At 33.5% G+C, this 26018-nt stretch overlaps 1 protein-coding gene across 14 annotated transcripts in view; it reads right to left on the bottom strand.

Moving 5' to 3' along the window:
- Positions 1-26018, bottom strand: part of LOC129803427 (muscleblind-like protein 1) — a 423069-nt gene that overhangs the window by 16025 nt on the left and 381026 nt on the right. For 5 of the 14 annotated variants that reach the window (XM_055849986.1, XM_055849982.1, XM_055849980.1 and 2 more), the window contains 2 exons: positions 10961-11131; positions 9714-9893 (listed from right to left, as the gene is read on the bottom strand). In XM_055849986.1, coding sequence (XP_055705961.1) covers positions 9714-9893; positions 10961-11131 — 351 coding nt within the window. Of the gene's footprint in view, positions 1-3181; positions 3401-9713; positions 9894-10236; positions 10309-10960; positions 11132-26018 lie in introns of all 14 variants that reach the window. The other 9 variants (XM_055849975.1, XM_055849983.1, XM_055849978.1 and 6 more) reach the window with 5 other exon arrangements.

Raw genomic sequence — 26018 nt, forward strand, 5'->3', positions numbered from 1 at the left:
TGGTTCCATCACTGAGATTACTATAAGTAAAGTGGCGCACTATTAAGAATCTTAAGAGCTTCTATAGGAATTTCAACAGAAAATTCTCACTTTAAGTCTTTTAAAAGTGCACTAAAAGACTTGTTTAATACTTGGTTCTATAAGGCAGCTATTTTGCTTCTTGGGCAGTGATTGAGGCTTGAAAAAATATATGCACTCATCGATGCAAGAGTCAGGATTTGCTCCCTTATCCCCAATAGCTCTCAAATCCCTAATAATTTTTCTTAAAATTTTGCAGGTACACTCAGTCCCGGCATTATGCACTTTGAGATTATGCACCTGACGAGATTATGCATATACAATTATGCAAGTTTGTCTACCATTGGGAGTCAATTTGTGAAATCATTTTTGAAATACGCCTGAATGTATACAATTTGTGACGCGGGAATATTTAAAACACTGCTTCTTTTTTAGAATAAAACTTTAATTTCTTTCATTAAGGTTAAAATTTTAAATATTCTAACAATTTGCTGAAGGAATCTGGCCATAGAATAGAGTGGACTAATCACTTATCGCCACTTTTGGGAAAAAGTGAAATTAACTGTATTATAACTTGTGACTCCTTATAATCAGATAACTCTAATTTCACACAAAGTTACTTAGAAGTATTAACTCTAGATTCGTCAAAACAAAAGCCCTACAATTTAACGCAGGAGTACATAAAAATTTATTTTTATTACCATTGCAAAAATAACCACTTCTTCGCCACTTTTTACCACTTTTCGCCAGTTCTGCAACCACTTCTTGCCACCCACTTGGAAAGAATACATTCAGTATTTCTTTTTCCTCATGATCACCTTATTATTACACTCAGATCAAATGATTTTTCTTCATTTTTATTTGAGAAATCAAATTATTAGACTATTGCAGAAAGTAAACAAATCAGATTTGATAACTGAGAATCTATAAAGTGAAGTTAGCGTCGCCTATTGAAAAGCAATGGCGACATGTGGTGAATCAATTTTAGAATATTACCACTTTCCGCCATGACTCATTTTTACATAAAAATAATATAAAATGAAACACTGACTAACTAAATACAAATTTTATGTATTCGTCGAATGTAATTAAATGTTCAATACACAAATTATTTATTCAAAATTGGAAATTTTGTTCGATAAAAGTTTCATGACACCCACTATATTTGGTAAGAAATATTGGATTTGATGCACTTGCTTAAAATATTCCTCTAAAAAATGCTTAAACATTTAAATTAAAAAAAAAATTAGTATTTTTCGACTTTATAAGAAACAGCAGTAGAGATACAAATATTTTACCGCTGATTTATTTCACAAATAGTAGAAAAATTGCGATTTCAATATAAGTGGCGAAAAGTGGGCCACTGGCGAGAAGTGGTGATACCACCCTACTGTTTTTTTGGTGAATTTCTTTTAAACAATTGAATCTTTTTGTTCTGACTACTTTTACTCCGCGCGAAATTCGTCCTACGGCCGATTCAGTCAAAAGAAATCGCCTGCAACTATCCAAATTTTCTCGATGCATAAAGCCATTTGGCGAATTTTTTTTTGGTCCCGGAGATGTGCATAATCCCGGAACTGAGTGTAAGTATTTTGACGCAAATAAAATTAACAAACATTATTCCTAAGTGGTTGTCATTTCTTAATATAAAACAGTGACTCTTAATTTTAGGAATATGAAAGATTTATAGCTTTTACAATATCATTTTTTGAATCAAATTTTCTCTGTGATACCCATCATTTACGATGTTATAGAAATTAAATTTTATGTAGTTAACTTTAAAGTCTGAAGACAGCATAATAAATTCAATATCATTGGTCCTATAGCATTTTCTTATTGGTCTACGCTGGTCAATTCAATTTAAGGGAAAGTTTTTAGGCTTCACATACACTCTGGCTTCGAACACTTCATATTTTTACAATTTTCCTTTAATGAATCTGTCCATGACAATATATTTTAATAAACCATTAAAGAAACATGGGAGAAAATTATGAAATGTTCGAAGCCGGAATATGTATGAAGTCTGAAAGCCTTTCCCTAATTGCATTAGGGTGCATAGGGATCACACTGGAGACAAAAGTTTTTTTTTTTAAAAAACCTCGTCCGTTGAGGTATATTTATTGTATTTTTGCACAGGGAACATTTATCAGAATGAGTACTCAATTTCAATTAGACAATTGGTCTAAAAGAATCCTACTTGCACTTAAAGGCGTCTACACATTGGGAGCAATTTTCGTCAAAAATTGCGTTTTTGACGGAAATTTGTCGTTTCCCCCTACAACGCTGCAGGGAATTTCCTTAAAAAAAGCAATTTTTGACGAAAATTGCTCCCAATGTGTAGAGACCATAAGACTGAACTCGGGACTTCTCACTATTTTGATTAAATTTCATGAAGAAATTTTCTCAGAGTAAAGGTTTCTACACTTTGGGATCAATTTTCGTCAAAAAATGCTTTTTTGAAAGATATCGCCTTAACGATTGTAGGGAGAATTTTCAAAATTCCATCAAAACGCCAATTTTTGACGAAAATTACTCCCAATGTTTTGAAGCTTTAATGGCCTCTACACACTAGAGAAATTTATGTTCATATTCGATAGTTTTTTCGTATACAAGCGTAGGCAATTTCCTTTAATATGGACTAAAATTTCTCTAGTGTGTAGAGGTCATAAGAGCATCCGGTAGCGAGAACTCTCCAGTTAAACCCTTAGGGAAGGTAGAAATTTCCCTTCCTATGCTCTGTTGTGAATTGAAGATTGTGCTTAATCGTTACAGTAAGAATTTGACGATCAATGAGAAACATAATGAAAATTATACAAGTTTTATTTAAGAAAAAGCACCGACAACTGATAATTTCGAAGTATATCTTAATCTATATTTTTAAATTCTGTTCTCGACTAACACTTTAGCTGAAGCTGCGCAGGAGGACAAGGAGCAGGATCTTGGGACTGTTTGAGGAAGAATATGATATGAGCAAACAAAAGAGAATCAAACACATAAACTCAAAACGACAAAAGAGGACTTGGCCAGAGGAAGTGGTAGCTTGGGTGAGTTTGAGGTGAAACTGAGACAAAATCACGGCAAACGGGGGTGTAGGTGAGCGTTTTTAGTGGACCAGGATGTTCACACAAGGCGGACAGGAGTGTCTTGGAGTAATGAGCCATACCGCGGTTGCGCGTGTCTGGGCTGCTTTAATTTGCGCCTGAAGGTGCAAGGGAGGATGGAAGTAGCGGCAGGGGTCACGTGCGCATCTACCCTTCACGGCGTCCATGCACACCGTGACGGAACCGTCTTCGTGCGTTGAAACGCTCTCCTGAGGCGGGTGAGCAAAACGGCATTCGGACTCGGCTCGCTTGCAGGCGCCGCGCATGAATTCGCGACACACCTAAACAAAAACGGGGTGGCGACTCTCTTTTAGCATTTACCATCAACTATTTTCTTGGCTTTTCATTTCTTTTTTTTTACAAAGCTGTCTTAGGCGCTGAACCCTCAAAAAACAGGGCCCTCTACCGCCCGTAGGACACTCAAAACATTTTGTTAATTTCGTCAATTTTTTTTTCTTTAAGTTTTGTAAGCTTGAGGCGGGGTGCGATTTTGGCGCGCATGCAAAATTTTTATTAAAAATGTTTATTTTTTTGGTTTAGATTAACAAAGATTTGTGGTAAGAAGCTCGCACGATCAATGCTTTGCCAATTGAGTGTCCGAGATAGAGGATTATTGGGTGATTAAAACTGAACATACTTGAAATTTTCCTCATGTTACATCGATGGAGGAAAATTTACGAATTTTAAAGTAACAAATGACACATAACAGAAAAAGGATTAAAAATATTGCCAGCATAATTATTAGGAAGCGCCTAGAAAAGAAAACTTAATAAAGCCATTTGGAAAAGATTGTTGAAAAACTTTGTGATATGGTTAAAAAAATTAAAGAAAATAAAGCTTAGCTTGATGGTTTTGATATTTTTTTGATATAATTTTACTTGCTCAAAGAATTTAAACAATGTTTACCGAAAAGTACAGTATATCTCATAAGTTTTGAATATGTATTTGAATTGTGAAATCCCTAGGTGGAAACTTTTCCAAATTCTTTTTTTGGAAGACCAAATAAAGGCACGAGATTTTTTGGTAGATTTCTTATATAAATAATTTTCAAAAAGATGTGCCTACATAAAAAACGCGTGAGCAAACTTATAAAATAATCGAGAGAAGTAAAAAGTCAAAATGCAAAATGGGAAGACGAAAATGTTCTTTTATAAAGAAAATGACACAAAGCGAAAAATAAATATAAGCTAGTAAAAAATGCATTCGCATAGAAATCAGAGAACAATTTTCTCCATATGGGTGAAAAAAGGGAAAAGCTTTTTTGGAAAATATGGGATGAATTATTTGGAATAAAGCTCATGAAAATAAGGAAGGATGGGATGAGAATGTTGGGTGTAATTTGATGAAAATTGATGAAAAATATCGGAAAAATGACTTGCAATTTTGGTTTGAGAGGAAAAAGAAAAGACTTTTCCCCACTATTTCACTCCATAAATATTTTTACCGCCACTAATGATGTGGAAAATTTCTCTTTCTCTATCCCCCCCCATTGTACACCACAAAACTGACGACATCTGAATTTTGATTTTCATCCCTATTTCTCACACCAATCCCCTATATGCTTTTCCCTGCATATATCCATTCTTAAAATCTTACTAAATCGAAATAATTCATCACACTCCCATGAATATAGAAGGAGAATGAGATAGTGACCTGAATTTGTGAAACCCGATATATATTTTATATATAGAATTTCTACTGCAAAACGTTGCTGAATTAATTTCAGTGTTCTATTTTTTTTTAACAAAATGCATGAATTAAAAAGTTACATTCATGATTGAACACTTTATCCAATTCAACAAATTTCCATGGTATTTTTTTACTTCAGAAAAAAATAACAACTTCCAGCTACTAGCGCGATCGAATGGCGTTAAACAAATAAAAAAATTGAGGAAAATCTGCAGCTATTCACGTAATAGGGATAAATCTGGAATTTCATTTCCGATCGACAATTAACCTTAAATATTAGTCTTTCGTTTTTAGATTTAAATTTATAATAGATTGTTTTTAATTAAGAAATTGTCATTTTACTTTAAAAAATTCAAAATAGGTCTTTGACAGCTGTCAATTTACAAAATTGACAGTAATAAGGCGGTTGGACTTAAAAAAAAATTTATTTAAGGGAAGGTTTCTATGCTTCGCACTTACTCTGACTTTGAACTCTTCATATTTTTCGCATATTTGTTTAATGAATCTGCTTAGCGTAAAATAACACATTTCCTGAAAAAATTAAGTCGGATTCATTAAAGGAATATGGGATAAAAATTAAGTGTCCAAAGCCAGAATATGTGCGAAGATTTTTCGATTTTTCTCGATTTTTTTTTGTTGCATGGTGAATTTTAAATATTTCCGAATACTTTTTTGACACGTAATTAATTTTTTAAGCTAAACTCGTATTGTATTGTAAATATTTTTTGGATCAAAAATCGGATTCAATAGTTCACAATTCTGAAATAAGGTAGATAGTCAATATTATGATACTATCATACTTTAGCTTCAAATATTGACTACATACCTACCTTATTTTAAAATTGTGAGCTATTTTCTGTAAATGAAGAATGAATTAACAAAAAATATAAATACGAAATAAAAGCCAACTTAATATTGAATATACATCCGTAAACTACAAATTGGCAACCTACGTAGTTTTGGAGATATCTTGTGAAATGTATACGAAAACAGTGGAAAATTTACATTAAAACCGGTCGCATTTTTCAGAGCTAATGTCACCCCCTTGATACCAGATATGTGTTCTATGTGTAATGAAGTTTAAGCCCGTGAAAGATAAAAAAGAAACTTTTCGTAGAAACGATTCTCATACTGCTAGCAATTTTATAACATTAGAACTTATTATTTTGTTTTATTTAATAGTATTTTATTGTTCTATTTTGTTAAATGGTAAAAATAAAAGGGTCAGTGGGGATCCTTCTAAAAGGATCATAGACTAGAAAGCACAATTTAATCAAAGCAAATAGGTAAAATTGACCTGTCTTTAAAAGATTATTTCAGCAGTGATTCATGTATAGGACGTTCAACAGTGACCCGTTGAAAGATCTTTTCAAAGGATGAAGTTGATCCTTGCGAATGGTCAAAATTTTTCAATTTTTCACATTGAATTTCTAGCGTAATGAGAATAATATCTGGCGGGAAATGAAACCATTTCGGTGGTTGGGTGAGAGCAATGTGCTACAAGCAATAATTAAGTACTAATGCACATATTTTATGAGAAATTGTAGTGATAAATCTTCTCTAGGAATCTCTCAAGGAAAAGAGTGATCATTTGAAAGGATTTCAAACAAATGCTATTATCAAATGGGATGTAAAATACGGGAAAATCGAAGTCAGTAAAATCGATAGAGTATATACTTTGTAGGTATATGTCCAAGGTCGAATGTACTTTGAGGATTTTCAGCAGGCGATCTTTTTGAAAAGTTTCCTCGAAGTCAACCTCTCAAAGGATCAAAATTTGATACTTTCGTAAATCGTCAATATGATCCTTTAAAGACAGATCGATATGAACCATTTGACAGGGTGGATCCATATTCGATCGCCCGAAGAGATAGCGGAAGGCTTAATTTGACCCTTTTGTTTTTACCGGTGTATATAATAACCAAGATATCCGTCTATTTTTTAATTTATTGAAGACAAGAATTCTTATCTTGTCATTTAATTTGTGATTTGTATTTTTCGAATTTAGATGGTACACTCATCATGAACAACCAGCGGGAGAACTTTACTCCTATTTTGTTTCATTGGTTGCTTCCTAACGCTAAAACGGTGGTGGACGTTTACGATTTTGACCGGGACCCAATTTAAAGCTATTAGTTTGACTTACAGTTTAAATTTTTAAATTTTGCTTATACAATTTATACAAAAAAAAATATCAGAAAAGAAAGAAGAGCTAATACAAAGTAAGAAATGTAATCCAGTGAACGTCCACCACCGTCTTAGCGTTAGGAAGCAACCAATAAAACAAAAGGGTCCCGGTCAAAATCCCGAAAGCCAAATTCCGAAAACCAAAATCCCAAAAGCCAAAATCCCGCATTCTTAAAAGTGTCATAGTTACTCTCACGATTGTACCCGCGCTTGCTGGAGGCAAAGGGAAATCTTCTGTGTCTTGAGAAATTATTCTAAACATTTTCCTACATACATATTATTTCGTCCCTTTCAGGATTTCGGACATTCGGGATTTTGTCTTTCGAGATTTTGGCCTTTTTGGGATTTTGGCGTTCGAGATTTTGGCTTTCGGGATTTTGGCTGCCACCGCTTTAAGATTAAAATTACACACATACTTTTGAAGTTAAAACGGAAATACGTTCGATAAAATAAAAATACTTCCATTAGAATTAATGCATTTTTTAAAGCTCGTGTTATCCGATTCGCTTTAAGTTTGCAACGTGTGTTTATTTCTCTGCCGTTGAATAAAAATATTTAGGAAAGAATCTCTCAGTGATTGATAAAAATGCCCAAATGGAAGCTTTTCCCAATGAATTTTAAAAGCTCTTGGAAAGCCCAATCCGGAAAAGACAACAAAGAGCTTATAGCCAAACCTTCGATAAACCCCTCGCATGATGAATAAAAAGTCAGCATAAAAGATAAACAAACACTGGTGTTATCAGTCAGCAAAAATCCAATTTCATCAAGTGTCACTATTTTGGGGATGGTAAATGCCCTCCTGCCCCCTTCTTCCCTCCAATGCCAGTTCTGTGCCAAATTGTGGGCATTTTGCACCAGCAATGGCTTCAAAATTCAAAATCATTGCAATAATTTGCACCATGTCGGTCTAATTGACTATATTTGATGCCCTTAGTGCTCTCTCGACTGTTTTTTTTTTTGGCTGTGACCTATACCAGGAAAATTTATTCCAACGGCATACAGTATAGAGAAAAATGTTAGCTTTTTCCCAAACTATTCATCCACTCGACAACCATCCCATATTGGGTGGGGATATATTCATCCGGAAAAAATAGGATATTGTGTGTGTTTTTTCCATGTTCGGGTTTGGGTATAAAGTGAAAATTTTTGCAATATTCGAAACATTTATGTGGTATTATTTTCATTCTCTGTCACTGATGCCTTTCATGAGTATTACATTTGACCATTGTTTCCCCCCTCTTTTACTCTCCCTGGTCTCACCATTTCCGAATGGTTGAAAAAAATATATTAACTGCAACATACGAGAAAATTGACAATGCGAGAAAAAATATTAACAAAATAGTGAAAAAGTCGATAAATTTATGGATAAATAGTTGCACAATAAACTTTGTGAAATTATTGGAGATCATTTTGTTGTTTCCGTTAAAATGAATAAAAAATTATTAAAGATTTTTAATTGCATATGTTGTGGTTCATTATAATTTTTTTTCGTTGAGTTTTGACACTTAAAACCATCAAATTTGAAATTTAAAAATGAGATTTGTGAATTAACGGAAAAACTAAAAACGTGCATAAAAGCTTAAATATCTGTAAAAAGTACAAAATAAAAGTATAAGTAGTAACAATTCCTCATTATCATAAACGACAAAGTAAAAGAAATGTTTTAGTGTGGTGCATTCCATTTGGTATACAAAAATTAATCATTCACTCAGTCAGTCACTTAAAAAGGGATTAATATTCAGATTATGAATTATAAAAAAAAAATATAGAGTGTATATAAACTCTTAAATATTCCACACACATAAAATTAGCATAACAAAATACACAACACTGCAGACTTCTCTTCATTTAAAATCAGTTTTAACCAACGCATTTTAATATGAAAAATAATCATGCGCAAAATTTCAAATTATTTTTCCCACACATCCCCACGTTTTCCCAATCATGTGGCGGGGTGGTTTTCCACTCTGTATAATCTTCTTTCCAAAAAATTTAATATAGAACTCTTGTTTGCTGTTCATGCCAAAAATTATCCATTGCACGTGATTTGTGAGCATATTCCCGCCACATTTTTCAAATTAATGCCATATTATGAGTGATTTCGATGGAGCGTTGTGTTGGCGCAAATTGTTTCCAAAAAAAAAAAGATCACAATTAATAGTAAAATCACATTCAAAGCTCCCACTTGATAATCAATTTTTAAACAGCTGCAGCAACTAAAAATTAAAAGTATAATTTTGATTTATTTTATCCAAATAAAATCTTCGAAAAGTGAGAAATTCCTATTCATCTTTTACCAAAAATACTTTTGAGAACGTAATTTAAACATAAAAAAACGGTTATAGCTTAAAAGAACTTTTCCATTTGAATTTCAAAGATGAATAGAAACTTCTGTTTTAAGAAAATTTATTAGCAAAAAACAAAATAGAAAAAAATAGATGAATTTGTAATCAGCAGCATTCAACTTGAGCGGTGTAGGTATCTTCTGTTAGGTGCAGAAACTTTCTCATAATTTTCATCTACCTCTGGCAGGTGATTTGGATAATTTTATATATTAATAATGTCATAAGAATAGAAACTCTTAAGCATTTATGTCTAGGAACGGAGATAAAAGAAAAAAAATATGTAAGAAAAACCACCCATGGCTGTCGGCTAAACCCTACAAGTTCATATAATTATGTGTTCGGGATTAGGAGGGCTCTAAAGTCGGAATCTTACCTCGAGTCGGTCCGATCGGGGAATTTTTTGCTGGGCTACTGGAACGGCTTGTGGAACAACTGGACCCAATGGTGATACTGTTGATGGATCCGGACCCAGGATGGTCGGCATCAGATGACCAGGTGCAAAGTAGTGGCTGTAGGTGCTAGTTGGCATACCGGTCAGGTAGGGGTTTGTGGCCTGAAGAGATGAAAAACACAAAAGCAAACCATATTAGATATTTTGTTTTCAAAATAAACATTTTCCATCCTGCAAAAAAATATATTGTCATCCATAATATTTTTGGTGAAACATTTAAAAAGCTCATGCGGAGGATAAGAAAGCTCAGCTGACAGAAGCTTTCGCATCGAAGAGGCACAGCAAAGCAGTCTAAAAAAAAACATTAAAAGACCCACAGAAAAGGGTGCGCAAAAGCACAAAAGCTCCCTTCTTTATTGAAAGCTCAATTGAAGGTGTAAGCAAAAATTAGTTTGAAAAAAAAAACTAAAAAAAAACGAAGGAACAAAATAAAACGTCTCATTACCATAATGGGCTGCGATCCAAATTGAAGTGAAAATCCTATAGGCGATACAGATGTGTTTCCATTCTGGACATCCTCAAGAAATTAAAGAAAAAAACACAACACCAAGTCAAGCTTTTTCTGGCATCTCTTTTCCATAAATTGGTAGTGAAAGAAGAACACACAAATTTTTAGTCATTTGTGAAAGAAAGACACATGAAGATGAAAATGAGAAGAAACAAAATGAAGATTATAAAAGATTGTAAGAATTTCTTTTTGGAAAAATGCCCTTATGCTTGAAAAAATTAAAGAGAATATTTTTTTTTAAAAAAAATAATTTAAGAGAAATACTGTCACATTGTTTGAAACTCCCAAGGAAAAAATTATAGATGCTCTAAGAAAAATAGGATAGGAATTTTATTTTAGATTCATCTAAATCACTCTAAAAGTGCCATAAGTTCTAAGTTGACTTGCAAATTTTGAGATAAAAATTTCACAAGGAATAAAAAAGTTATCTAACATCTAATGAAATTAGTTTAAAAGAGCGTCAAAATTAGAATAGAAAAAAGATATTAAATAAAAAGTTAAAATAAATAAAGCTTTTATTTGGTGAGTATAAACCAAAAGAGAGAGATAGATAGAGAGAGAGAGAGAGAGGAAGACTTCCAAAAATGATTTAACACAAAAGTCACACAAAAAAAGTTGGAAGTGCAGAGTTAGAGAAAGGTGCTGGGTCCTTAAGACTTACCACTGTTTGCACCTGACCGGGAATCACTGGTTGTCCGGGGGCAATTCCCATCTGCTGCATGAGGGCATTTTTGAGGGCCAGATGATTCCTTCCATTGATAAGAAGTTGATCTTTAAGATGCTGTGGCGGATGGAAATACTTGCAGGGTGGCTTCTCACGATTGCATCGTCCCTGAAAGAAAGCAAAATAAATAAAAATGTAATTACTTGTTAATTAATAATGGAAAACTGGGACTGGCAGTTTTGTTTCAATTTCCTCAGAGTGAACTGTATACGGCGACTGATGCTCATTTAGTGAAGTGAATGACTTAACAATAAGAGCCCAAAAGTAACCTTTCAGCAGTCATAAAGATAGTGGGGTTGGGCATGTCAAAAGAATAAAGGACTAGAATCGGTTGGATACAGCCGTCGACTGGGTTTACATGTGTCGAATATGCCGTATGCTGTACACTTAAAAATCCGTTGCAAGGAATAAATTTAAGGGGAAATCCGTTTCTTTCTATACTAATACTATACTATATTATACTAATACTATACTAACGACGTTATCACACTTGCACATTAAAATTTTAATGTGATTCACATTAATTGTCACTTGTGAGCGTCCAAATATGTTATTTGTGTCTTTGAGTCACTTAATATTTTGGGGTTTTCTATTTATTGGTAAAGAACTGGACTTGGCCTGCAAAAATAAGTTTAAATTTACCTAAAGCATAAATATTTTTCACATTAAAAAATTAAAGAGAAAATCGCATTAATTTTGCGCATTAATGCTATAAATCAATTTATATCAAATTTTGCGGGCCAAGTCTATCTTTTTATCAACAAATAGATCAAATTTTGAATATAAAATGATTCAAACACACAAATTACACATTTGGACTCTCACCAGCGACAATTAATGTGAATCATATTAAAATTTTAATGTACAAGTGTGATAACACAGTAATACTAATACAAAATAAAGGAAAATTTAATAACGAAAACGCAACCGAAAACCCTAAATAGAAAACCTACGTAGTTTTGGAGATATCTCGTGAAATGTGTACGAAAACAGGAAAAAATTTACACTAAAATTGGTCGCATTTTTCAGAGCTATTGTCATCCCCCTGGATTTTACTAACATTTTTATATTTGATTTTTAAGAGAAACATTGTTCATTTTAACAATTTTAGAAAGTTTTGTAATAAAATAAAAATCGCCTTGATTCATTATTTTTTCCTAGACACCCTTGTAGGGATTAGAACAGACAGCACGGATATTTTATCTGAGAAAGAAATTCTAGAAAAAATAGTTAGCTTTCTCTATGCAATGGTCGACTTATAAAGAAGATTATAAAGATCCGGAAGTATCAATTTCAATACAATTCTATTTGAAGTTTATGTCATGATTAAATATACATATAGTGTTCTGATTCCAACAGTCTTGGCTTCAAATCAATAACGCATACAGTGGGACCTCGATAGAGTCAACCCCCGATAGAGTCAATCTCCAATAGAGTCAACAGCTATTTTTTTACTCCACGGACTCCGATAGAGTCAACTTGGACCCAAATTGACTCCGATAGAGTCAACTTGGACCCAAATTGACTCCGATAGGGTCAACTTTTCCTTTATTTTTGATCTAATAATATTATACGATTTTATTATGAATTTTTCTAAATTAAAATCAGTGTTTTGGTGTAAGTTTATGGTAATATTATGATAAAATTTGTATATTAACCGTGTAATCATTTTTCAACAAAAGAATTCTCTTTTCGTGATTTTAGGCATTTTGGCCGATTGAAAGTTCTCTTGTCTTTTCTCTCTTGTCTTCACATTTTTTGATAAGGCCTATGATCCTAATGTAAGGAATTTTGATCCATCATTAATTTGGATGTGAATAATATTATGACACAAACGAAAAAATATAAACTCAAATTACAAAAAGAAAAAACGTACAGGATGCTAGATTTTTTGAGTATAACGTAATGTAGAAACTTTTTCTAAATTTATTGAAACCATTTTAAAGAAGATGTGTAAATTTATTTTAAGTTACATTTTAATTAAAAGGATGAGTATCTTAAAAGCAAATTTGGATCAAAAGCAAATAAGCAACAGAAAATTAAAATTGGTCTGCAAAAAATGGATAAAACTGCCTTCTTTTTTATATTTAAGATTTAAATGCAGAATAGTTAAAGATATTGACTTGGACTCTTCGGACGATCCCCTATAAGTCAACTTGAAGATTATTAATACAACTCTCATTTCCACCCAACTAGGGGAGGGGTAGAGAGGAAATAAGGGTCATATTAATAATCCTCGTATTGACTTATGAGGGGGTCATCTGAAGGCTTTCAATCGAATATCTCTAACCATTTAGGGTCCACATTACAGAACACGAAGAAAATGAGAAAAATTGGTTTTATTGCTCTTTTTGTGAAGTTTAGAGCTATAGTAGTTATGTCATGACGAAAAGTCCAACTATCAATCTCTTCTTTTATACACTAGAAGTTTAAATGAATTTCTAGGTAATAACGTTAATTGCATAAGAATTTTCAATCATTAAATATCTACAGGAGCTCTTTAAAAAATAAAATTGAAAGAAGAAATCTTTGAGACACCATTTCCTTTTCTTAATATCGCAAGTGTACCTCAATATTATCACATAGAGAGTCATTTATACTTAAGATATTTACTAATAATAAAAACATTCCGTAAAATCAGTCTGATCAGTCATTAATCTCCAACTTTTGCCCAAACATACGACTTTTTTTTTTGGATCAGAGGGTGTATAATTTATGGGTTAAATAAATAATATTCGACTATTATTTTGAATTTATCAATGATCTAATACAAACATTAAATAATACCCCATTCTATCAAAATTTTACATTTTAATTGATTTTTTCGAATTTCAATAGAGTCAACGAATCCAATAGAGTCAACAGGTCTGGAAATAATTAGTTGACTCTATCGAGGTCTCACTGTATATGCCTAAAAGCAGACAGATACCGGAACATAATTCAATGAAATATTTAATACAATCAGATTTATACTGAAAATCATCTCTTCTCACAGATTGAATATTGAAAGTTTTATTGTAGATCATTTTTCGTAAATTCTATGAAGTAGGGTAAAGCTATATAAGTTGGACATAGTGTTACAAGTTGGACAATTCACCTGTACAAGTTGGACATGGTTTTTTTTCTTGATAAATACAGTACAAAATTTGTTTTTAAGCACAAGGAACCAAATTATAAAACTAAAGCATTAAAAATATACAAACAAAAATGAAGTACTAAATTTATCAAGAAAAAAGCCCTGTCCAAATTGTACCATTGTCCAACTTCTACCACTTTACCCTATCTGTACACTCTGATTCAACCCATTTGTCCGCCCTTCTGTGAACACGACGAGAATAGAAATCACTCAAGATAGCAAATGTAACTCGCCACTAATTTGGATTTATGTTTGTGGCCAAATGAAAATCTTAATCACGTTTTTTTTTGGTGCTCCACCTCTAGCCCATACACTTTCACACCTTTCTCCCTGCAGACCCTTCCGGAACTCCCTGGCGCTTCAATTAAAGGAATGTTCTTGGAGCCAAAGCAACAGCAATTTACTGAGGATGGTGCAGAGAGTGAAAGTCAATGGAGTGTAAGTGCGATTTGAAGGTGCTTTTGGATGTCCTTTTCGCACTTGAATCACCATGAATCCGGAACTTTTTATCATGGCTCATGGGTGACAAGGTGAAAAAACGAAAAATCTTCGATTCCTCTTGGAAGATAAAATCTTTTATGAGTATTTTATAGAGCTCTCAGGTGAACTTTAGGGTTCTTTCCAGCCACAATTGCTCCTATCGACTGTTTTTTAATCAACTTATAAAATGTAAATTGACAGGAAATTTGATAAAATTCGCGAGATTTCATTTTTTGTTATTTTTCTTCAAATAGTTTTACTAATAAACTCAAAAATTAAATATTCCAGAAGAACAATCGTTCTAAAAATAAAATTCTCTATATCCAAATCAAATATAAATAAAATTATTCTGAGGAAATTGTAAGAAATACTAACAGAATCCATTGTTTTCGTTTGCAATGGAACATTCAGATTCATTTCTCTTTACTCGGAAATATTCCATTTATTGTTCGGAGGACAATTCCCCACCACTAAGTGAATTAAGGCACTCAATATTGGATTTAAAACAACAAAAGCTGACGATTTAGTGAGGATGAATGTGGTAGGATGCTGTGCATGACTTAATGAAATTTTCCAGTAAATGGAAGGACACGGTGCAAAAGGGGACATTCAACAAGGAGCCAATAAGTGTGACCATGAGGATTTCATCTGTAATATTCTGCCTTCTTCCACATAATAAAACTACTTTCGGGAGCTTTTTTTTCCTTTTAGCCCTGCTGGCCTTCGACCACTCAATCAGATTACAGGCGTTACGGGTTCCACCCACTGCAAATATGGAAGTAGGGTTCGCCTGAGGTGATCAAAGTAGAGTTTTATGGGTGTTTTGCCTAGAAAAATTACTTCTTTGGGAATACCAGTAAGGTGAGTAAATCTCTTCAGGGAAAAACGCAAGATACTACTGCTATATAGCTAAATGGTATGAAATAGCTTTTGGCCTTCCAGTGGATTAATCCAAGGTATAAATAGATTTTACCTTAAATTATTCTTTCAAATGTTAGACATAAAAAACGACACCTAAGCAAGTGTCCTGCAAACCTGTTTTGTAGTTTAAGTTCGCAATTATAAACACACTAGGAAAAGGCTTTAAGCTTCGCAAACGCTCTGGCTTCAAATTTCGTATTTTTCCCATATTTAGGGTAAGTGTGCCAAATTTCGGCATAGTTGCATGCAAGCGCCAAAGTCTCATGTTTGAAATGTAATATTTTAAGTACAAATTGTTTTTTTTATTCTTTCTTCTGAAAGAGTGTTTCTTGGAGCCTTGTAAAGAGTTTACCGTCTTTATTTACTCTAAAATCATTTTTAATACATTTTAAAATGAATAAAAATATAGACATAGCTTTGGTACCCTATTTCGGCCACCTTCATTCTCATAGTTCCTTGCCCTTCGGGAATTCTTCCAATATCTTTTTCACGTCATCTCGTTTGTCGAAGCTACATTTTTTGTTATTCTTTTGCATTGTATAATCTCTAGAGTATGTAAAAACTAAAAATTCATGGAAATTCGAGGAACAAAAAAGTGGCCGAAATTGCAAGCTGGCGGGAATTTGGCACACATACCCTATGTGGCAATTTTTTTTAATTGGTAGTCTAAAGTCACTCATTTTCTGAAAAAAAAGGTTAAATTCGTTAAAACATCAGAAAATTATGATGTGCTCGAAGCTAGATTGTGTGCGAAGCCTGAAAACCTTCCTCTAATTCAAATTCAAATGTAATCAAATTGATTTTCTTGAAATTTTGACAAAAGGATGTTATTTTCTAATATAACAAAACTTTTTCAAATTTTGGTAGGAGGAAGTGGGGCACCTTTGAAAGTGGGTAATCTTTAAAATTGGAGTTTTTCACCTATTTTTAAATAAAATTGAGCCTTATCGTAAGATAATTTAGCTGCATTAATAGATTGAGAAGCTAAATTACATTATAATATGGCTCAGTTCCACTTAGATACAGATGAAAAATCCCATTTTCAAAGATGCCCCACTTCCCCCTACAGAAGAAAATTCTTTTGACCATTTTTCTTGTTAATTTGAAAAAAAAAAACTTTTGTTCAGAGTATCTTTTTGTCATAATTTATGACAATCTGAAAGAATTTTGATTTTGATAATTTATAAAAAGAAATAAAAAAAGAAATACTGAATCTACAGTTTTTCGGAATATCTAAGTAAAACAAATGGAATACGTTCAAATATATAGGGGGAAGTTGGGCATCTTTAAAATTGGGATTTTTTACCTATGCTTAAATGGAACTGAGTTATATCATAATGTAATTTAGCTTCTCAACCTGTTACACTGAAAAAAAAGAGGGTGAAAAAATGTTATCCTCAGAAATTTAACACTTTTTATGAGTAAAAATATATCAACATTTTTTAATGCTAATTTTACACCTTTTTAAGGGTAAAATTAACATGAAAAAGGGTAACTTTAACCCCCAATACACCTACAAAGGGTAATATTTACACCGATTTTGAATCAATATTGCGAGGTAAAATTAACATTTTAACTTGTATATTATTTTAACTTTTTCGGATTTCTCTCAGTCAGTGTACTGCAGCTAAATTATATTATGATAAGGCTGAATGCTATTTAACTGTGTTATCACACTTTCACATTAAAATTTTAATATGATTCACATTAATTGTCGCTGGTGAGAGTCCAAATATGTAATTTGTGTGTTTGAATCATTTTATATTCAAAATTTGATATATTTGTTGATAAAAAGGTAGACTTGGCCCGCAAAATTTGATATAAATTGATTTATAGCATTAATGCGAAAAATTAATGAGATTTTCTCATTAATTTTTTAATGTGAAAAATATTTATGCTTTAGGTAAATTTAAACTTATTTTTGCAGGCCAAGTCCACTTCTTTATCAATAAATAGAAAAACCCCAAATATTAAGTGACTCAAGGACACAAATAACATATTTGGACGCTCACAAGCGATGATTAATGTGAATCACATTAAAATTTTAATGTGCAAGTGAACGCCGTAAAAATAGGTGACAAATCCCGACTTCAAAGGTGCCCCATTTCCCTTTAATTAAAATAAAATAAAATAAATAAATAAAAATGCAGATACGACAAATGTAGACGGACACGATGATATCCCAAGATGACAAATTCGAATTTTCAAGAGCAACCTGGTAGACTTTTTGGCTAAAAGGAAGGTTCCCATTAAAGATTTCATTTAAATTCAAATAGCCCCGTTACAGTGAGAAAAGAAATACCGAAATTGATGTAAAAACCCCTCTATGTTGAGGGTTTGCCATTTTGTCTGCTATATGTATGGTGTTTGCAAAGAAACCCTTGTTCAAAATTCATATGAGCAATTTCAAGTCGATCGTATCATCCGGTCCGAAGGGTGAATCGTGATTATTTGCTTGATAATGCAAAACAAGCCCCCGAAGTCACATTAAATTGTTACCCATTGCTCAGTGGTTCAAAGTGGTCATCAGTTTTAGTGCTTCGAGAATGTCGGTTGCCATATTAATAATATTTAATTGACTTCTCCCCATTCTGCAAGTGTCACTCACTCTCACCCTTTTGACTTTAGGATTTGGAGGGGATGGTCTTCGAACCACCCCATCCAAGACGAGAAATTGCAGCTCCGAGTGACATTTGGGTGCTTCAATACCCTAGAGATGCGTGACTTCCCTTCAAATTCACCCCCATCCCTTGGTATTTCTCTTCGGACAGGGGTGGACTATTCCCAGAGGGATGATGGAGACTTTATATATGTTCGAGGGCTGATTGTGCCTCTGGCACCTTTGAGATTTCATGTGTTAACAATCATCGAGACTGAAGCCTTAAGTTAAAAAAAAATATTTTACAGTCTTTGTCCAGCTAAAGAACAGTTTTTTTGCAGCTTCGAACAATGTAAAAGTGCTCCAGAATACCTCCATTTGAAATTTGGGAAAGAATTGGGGAAATAGAGGGATGTCTAATGTCGGAAGTTTTCTTGTTTGACACCCTCTTTCGATTGTCCTCTTGAATAGACAAGCACAGAAGGTTGTTGGTTGCCGGACATGATGTTGGTGAAAATGGTGACAAGGTCATCAATTGGTACATGGCCAAAGCCACAGAGAAACATCCACCCTCGCAATTTAGACCTCTGACCTCATCCTGTTTTCTGTCTCTCCTGAAAATTTTTATTGGTCCCCCTTTTCCTATTCTGCAGCTTCCTCCCTGAGGAGGGAAAAATACGAAGAGACAGAATTTAGCTTAGAGAAATTGGCGCTGAACAGATGTCACATGGATGCCCCAAAAACCCCTTCCCAGGAGACAACCATCTCCTCCCCCCCCCAAAATACGGGTTCAAAAGGTTCCAACACTGATGATGTTGTCAAACTATAATGTGACTTGCTCGTGAGTCTCTATATGAGAAAACTAATATCAAAGTGCACAGTTGTGGCAGCCAGCAGATGCTCCATATTTTTCCAGGACAGGAGACAGGGGTGAATTCAACCCTCGTGAGCCGTGCATCGAGACACATCTAATATCTTTGTCTGTTTTTTCCAGGAGTAATTTACCGGCACATGTTGCTGTATCGACAATTTCGAATTTTATAGAAAAGAAGTGCATTATTTTTTTGTCTAAAATAAAACACCTGAAAAATCTTTATTAAATTCTGATGTTAGAATGGCATAAAATATTAGATAAGTTTTTAAATTTAAATTGATTAGAGTGCACATTCATAAAACTTCAGCTAAAAACTACTTTAGATCGTATAATTCATTAGTCCGGTATATAAAAGTTTACAGAATTTGTCGAGGTGTTACCGATCTAGTTTTATGACTTAACTATTTAAGAATGAATAATTAACAATAAAACAATGAAAGGATATTAATTTAAGGGCACTGGAACTTCGAAAATCTGCATTGACAAAACGTACAAAGAATCAACAAGTATGACAAACGAGAATTAAGATTTGTTTTCGGAAACAATAAATACTTTTGAAAGAATCAGACAACGAAATAATAATAATATAATAAGTGCCGACTTCAGAACCTATATTTAAGATGCCTAAAAATTTCGAATGTTCGGCAAGTAAGAGACTACACCTTAGAGCGGTAGAAGCGGTAGATGGGTCCCGGTCAAAATCCCAAAAGCCAAAATTCCGAAAGCTAAAATCGCGAATGTTCCCGAATTCTTAAAAGTGTCATAGCTACTTCCACGATTGGACCCGCGCTTGCTGGAGGCAAAGGGAAATCTTCTGTGTCTTGGGAAATTATTCTAAACAATTTCCTCCATATAATTTCATCCCTTTCAGGATTTTATACATTCGGGACTTTGGCTTTCGGGATTTTGGCCTTTTCGGGATTTTGGCGTTCGGGATTTTGGCTTTCTGGACTTTGGCTGCCACCGATAGTATATACGTAAAGTAAATATTCGTTATTATGTGTATTTCTGATTTGAAAGTTATTATCGATGATATCCTATTTTATTACGACGAAAACTAAATCCAAGAAATACGTGCTTAATCGGTTTTGAAATCCAGAGAATATTATATTAAATTTATATTTCGAATCTCGAACTTTCACTAGTATTAGTATTTTAAGTAAAGCAGTTTGTGAGGAAAGAAAAACAAAGGGTCGTTGTATTCATTTCACAGAATTACAATCGTTCTACTTTTACCTAGTGTTTAAAAAATTCGAATATCGATTTCGAATGGCAAAAAATATTCTTTGAGTTTTCGTAATTCGGAAAGGAGGCTCATGTGATTTTCTGTTTAAATTTTAAAATCTTTCCGGAACGTCCCAGTAACCGGTCTCAGTTTTCAGATTCATTTTCATTCCTTCTATAATCAATAAATATTAACTTTTTAACAACTTTTCAGACGTAAAAATTTGAAATCATTGTGTGAAAATTCAATATTAGATTTGAGTAAAAAAAAATGAAAAAGAAAATTCGAAAAGAACACGATGTTTGAATTTTTCGAACATAAAGACAGTTTTGAGCAAAGAGTCTCTTTTGGAGTCTATAGAAGTAATTTTCGTCAAAATTGCCCATTTAAAAAAATTCAAGTTTCTGCCTACAATGATAGGAGAAATTTTCTACAAAAGAGCACTTAAAATTGCACCTGGTGTGTAAACGGCTTTAGCTGAGACTCTTTTAAGAAATAAAATTTACACTTTGGAAATGCTATGAATAATTATTCATTTTGAATATTGATAATTCGAATATTGTATTCGCATCATCGCATTACAGACAACACTGAACCAAATGCAATGACAGATACGGAAACTAACGTTTTCAAAGTATGGTTATTCTTTCTACAATAGATTTTCGAATATAGGTCTTAATTCTGAGACCAGGATCAAGATCCAAATCAAGAAAATTTCAAGATTTTGGTATTCTGAAATAAAAAAAAAATCAAATTATGAAAATAAATCCGTCAAATGTCTTGGAATCTTGAAATCCAGGACACAAACCGTGTGGACATCAAGATTTGTAATTCTGAAACTAATATTTCAAGATTTTAAGACGTCGTAATTTTTAGTTTTTTTTTTTTTAAATAATTCCAAGAACCTGTCGGAGGTGCTTGGAATTTTCAAGATACTAACAATTTGAAATTAATTGTCAGAAGTGACATTTCGCTAAGTGTGGAATATCTTGAAATTTTAGTTCTTAGCTTAGACGATTTAAGTTCCACAAATAATTCACTTCAGATTATAAAATCTTAATTTTGGAAATATTTGAAAGCATGAAATTTTGATCTTGTTGGCCTCTACACACTAGGGAAATTTATGTCCATATTGAAGCAAATTCCCTATGCCTTTGTAGGAAAAACTCTTCAATATGGACATAAATTTCTCTAGTGTGTAGTCTGTAGAGGCCATTAGTCTCATAATTAAGGTTATATTTTCGAAGTTTTTAACTAATCGAACGGTTAATATATTTAATTAAATGTGTTCTAATTAAGATAAAGAAAAGCGGTTTTTAATTTTTCAGTCGACTGGAGCATACGTAATATTGTTTTCTTAAATAAACTATAGGTTGTTGATGACTAGGTATTTATTATTACAGGCAGATTAATGTATTATTCGTTAATTGCTGACAGTGAAATTCATCTTTGGTATTTCTGGAATTGTTTATTATCCTGGGTGAAAATACAGGAGCACTTAGTGTTTATTCTAAGAGATCTGGAAGATGATCCTCATAGAGCATACACATCTCTCAAAAGACGTGTTATTTCAGTGAATATAAATCAAAGGTAAATCGTCTTTTGGACGAGAAGGTAGAAAACAGCTACAAACTCCCTAATAGACTCATACCATCATTAGTCTCATATTAATTCTCGAGGAGGGGGCTTGAGGGCGAGTTGTTTGCATAATTTAACAGCGATTTCTACTTTCTCTGGGCGAGGAAAAAGCACTTTGGAGAAGGGATTCATTTCACTACATTGTTATATATTAGTTTTTGTTGCACAGACGCGTAACTTTAGTTCCATCAGGCTAAGGAATGCCCAACACATTTCATCCTTCGCTGTAAGCATTTCTTGTGGGATGTTTCACAGACATTCAAAATGGGAAAACTATTTAATATCGCACTCTCAGCATAAGCATTTAAGTTGAAATTTAGGAAAATTTAATTTTTCTTAAATCTTGAACTTACTGACTTCCTTGATATAAGATGCTTTAACATAAAACTATTTAATTACAGACTTTCTTTTCGCTTTTCTCTTAAGTCTTATACACTCTCAGGAAAAAAAAAACTAACTCTTCAAATTTCTCAGGATGGTAGTTAGGAAGAAGAACTGTGAAAATTTCTACCTTATCGTAGAATCACTGAAACATCCTCAATTTGCAAAAATATTGACCTGAGCAGAGAGTGAAGCTCATCAATCTTGAGATGTTTTCTCTACCGAAGACACTTTAATTGATTGTTATTTGTTGATTTCTTTCTTCTCATCCAATCCAATCTCAAATCATGAGTTTATTCTCAATTTTCCGGGGAAATTCGAGAATGTTTTGGGATGAAAACTGTGGAGTCTGCAACAAACCCAAACTCTAATGGCCTCCGGTGGGTGGCAACAATGACAATGAAAACTCATCACATTACCACCCTCCCTCCCAACGTCTCATGTTCAACACCCACACGAAGAGACAATAATTGGAGAAAAGACCGAGATATGAAATTAGTTTTTAGTTTTAATTGTGGTTTTCATCCCCTAGTATCCTACTCTTCCAAACTCTGGCTGTCGACCACTCTGGGGAGCTTTCAGAGACCTCTTCTCTAACTAGTACCCCTAGACCATTTTGAATCTCTTCGCCGAAACACCACAATTCACTCTCACGAAATCTCCCTAGCTTCGACACTGAATGCTCTTATCGCGATTGAAAGTTTTGCCTCTGAAAATTTCCAACACAATTCACCCCCCCCCCTCCCCAAAAAAAGGGGTTGGGGCATTACGGTGGCGATAAAATTTCTCTGGGAAATGGAAAAATCATTGAAGTGAAGAATTAAGGGAGTGCATTTTGGGGTTTGGGTTGGACATATTGTATTTAATTAAAAGGCAAATGAGCTAATAAGTTTCTCTTGTTTCCATTCTCTTGGAAATTGATTAAATTTCCCATGAGCCGTAGAGGTTTTACAACCCTTTCCTGGCGGGGAAATTGTCCAAGGCTGTAGTTACCGTTTTGAAGTTATTGAGACGAATAAGTGAACACGAGAATTTTATCAGTTACTTTTTGAATTAGAAGGAAGAACTGTATAAAATCTGGATTAAGTATGTTCACACGCTTATCTAAAAGTGTCTCGAATAAAGGATAAGTGGCACTGTAATTGAGCAAAATGTCCGTTAATGTTCAAAAATTCGAACTAAATTTCGAATTATTGAAATTGAATTTTCTCGAAAAATTGTGAAATTAAGAAAGAAAATGAAATAATAAGAAGCTAAAGTAGACCATTAATGAATATGCGAAGAATTAGGGGAGGGTGAGGCAGTTTTACGAAGCTGAACTTTTTTTCAGGACTCTTGAGTGGCTGTAAACACGAGTAGATTTTGATTCTCCAATAGTGTCTTGGATGAAAGGTAAATGGAACTCAATTTGCACAAAAAGTCGTTGAAGTTCGAAGAATTTAAATTCAATTACGAATTTTCATACTAAATTTTCGAACAAGGTAGGGAAAATTTATCAAATATCATACTAAAAAACTGGCAAAAGAGTTACTCAGTGATTATGGAGTGTTTGAATAATGGAACAAGAACAGGAAGCGTCGTTTTTCTATTTTTTCTTCACAACAATGTGAAGACAGTCACATATTTTGACACTTGAGCACTTCGAAATTCGAACAGGATGTAACGATTTTCGAATTTTTCAAGATCTACTTCTGTACGGAAAGAGTATGTTCACACGCTTATCTAAAAGTGTCTCGAATATAGGATAAGTGACAATGTAATTGGGCAAAATGTCCGCTAATGTTCAAAAATTCGAACTAAATTTCGAATTACTGGAATTGAATTTTCTCGAAAAATTGTGAAATTAAGAAGAAAGAAAATAAAATAATAAGAAGCTAAGGTAGACCATTAATGAATATGCAAAGAATTAGGGGAGGGTGAGGCAGTTTTACGAAACTAAACTTTTTCTTCAGGACTCTTTATAATCGAATCAGAACCATATACTCAAATCAACTATACTTCGTTTGCTTCTCTTGACTATTGATTATCTGATTGAAAAAATATTTTCGAAACTAATGCATGCGTTAAACTACCCAACCTTATCATATGATGATATAAAGAAGTCATGATCTACGTCTTTTTGATTTTTCCTCACGATAAAGTTGAGACTGTCCGTGTCGAGATTCGAGATTCCGGACATTTCAAAATTCGAACAGGAAATAAATTCAATCATAATTAAAAATGTCTTTTCTTTGGCTTTCGAAAACGATTTTCGAATGTCTTTTGCAGTTGTGAGAACTCAGATTGTGTAAATAATGAATTTTCAAAAGTACTAATGGCTGGCTTTGTTTACTTAAGAAACCCAGGCAATACTTTTGTATGTCAAATTAAACCATTATTCTTTTGCAAAAGAGAAAAGCCCGAAAAAGCTAATTTCTCCCTTCTGATTTTAATGCAATTTCCAGAGATTCATGTTGGACGAGGGTTGAAAAAGGTGGACCCCAAAATCCCAATATCATCTGACGAGATATCTGTTTCATCCGACCCCCAACCTTTGGTATCGTCAAGGAAAGAAAAGAAGTGCAAATAGGAGAATTTCAGGGATTTCCCTCTTGTGTTCCAAAAGTACAAGTTGGCCACCAAAGCAATAACATCCATTACAATCTCCTGAGAGATGGGCATGAAGAAACATTGAAAGATGTACGATTATTGGTGTGCGTATCGATTTTCAAAAACACAACCCCAACCAATTGCCAAAGTCATCCTCATAAACATATCGTGTTACAGCTCAGGAGAACTACCAATGCTTGGTCAGGATGGAAATGAAATTGACTGCTTTAGTGCGGATATACCACCTTTCTATTTTTCCACCCTCTAACTTTTCGAATTTTCCGCCGTATTTCTTCATTTCACCGACTCGACTGGGAGAGGAGAAAATGCTCGGAGAAAGATATTTTTCTCAACTCAAAGCTTTGGGGCAAAAATTTTTGTCCAAACTTAGCTTGTAAAATTCACTTTCAAATTGAAATTCTTGCAATGATTTTATGTGTGTGCTGAAGCCACAAAATAGAGTGAAATACACCATATAGCAATTTAGTTGGCAAACATTATGCACAAGTCTACCACCATCTCGAAATATCACTCTGCCCCAAAAGCCACCAACCTCCTCTAGAGGTAGATAAATAACTCCTAATGCAAAATTAACGAAGGGCTGAGCTTTGAGGCGACAAACACAACTAAAATATTTATTCATTCACTTATGGGCAAAAGTGGATGGTAAGTCGGAACAATTTGAGGGAAAGTTTCTCTGGGGGGAAGTGCAATTGATGAGGGAGCTGAAGAATGAGACATTTTAGTTGTATTTCTGGGGGTTTGAGATGGATGGTCTTTAATCGGAGGGCAGCAATGTGGTCAGACAGACATTTTCAGAGATGACATTAAAAGCTCTATTGCAAAATAAATTGGAAAATGAAGGAAAAAATTAAGGCGGAGTTAAACATTTAGCACAGTCATGTACTAAAAGTGCTAATTTTGCGATATAATTACACATTGCCATATTACTCCATTGAGTGTTTCAATATTTTCAGACCTTTATAGGAGTTTCCCAACGACCCTTACTCTTACGGAAATGAGCCGAAATCGGTGTTAATATAACCTTTTTAGGTGTATTGGGGATTACTGTTACACGTTACCCTTATGAAAAAATATTATTAGAAATATTATTTACACGTGAAAAGCGTAGTCTTTCTGGCAAAAAAAGTT

This window comes from Phlebotomus papatasi, chromosome 2 (genome assembly GCF_024763615.1).
Source record: "Phlebotomus papatasi isolate M1 chromosome 2, Ppap_2.1, whole genome shotgun sequence".
Lineage (NCBI taxonomy): Eukaryota > Metazoa > Arthropoda > Insecta > Diptera > Psychodidae > Phlebotomus > Phlebotomus papatasi.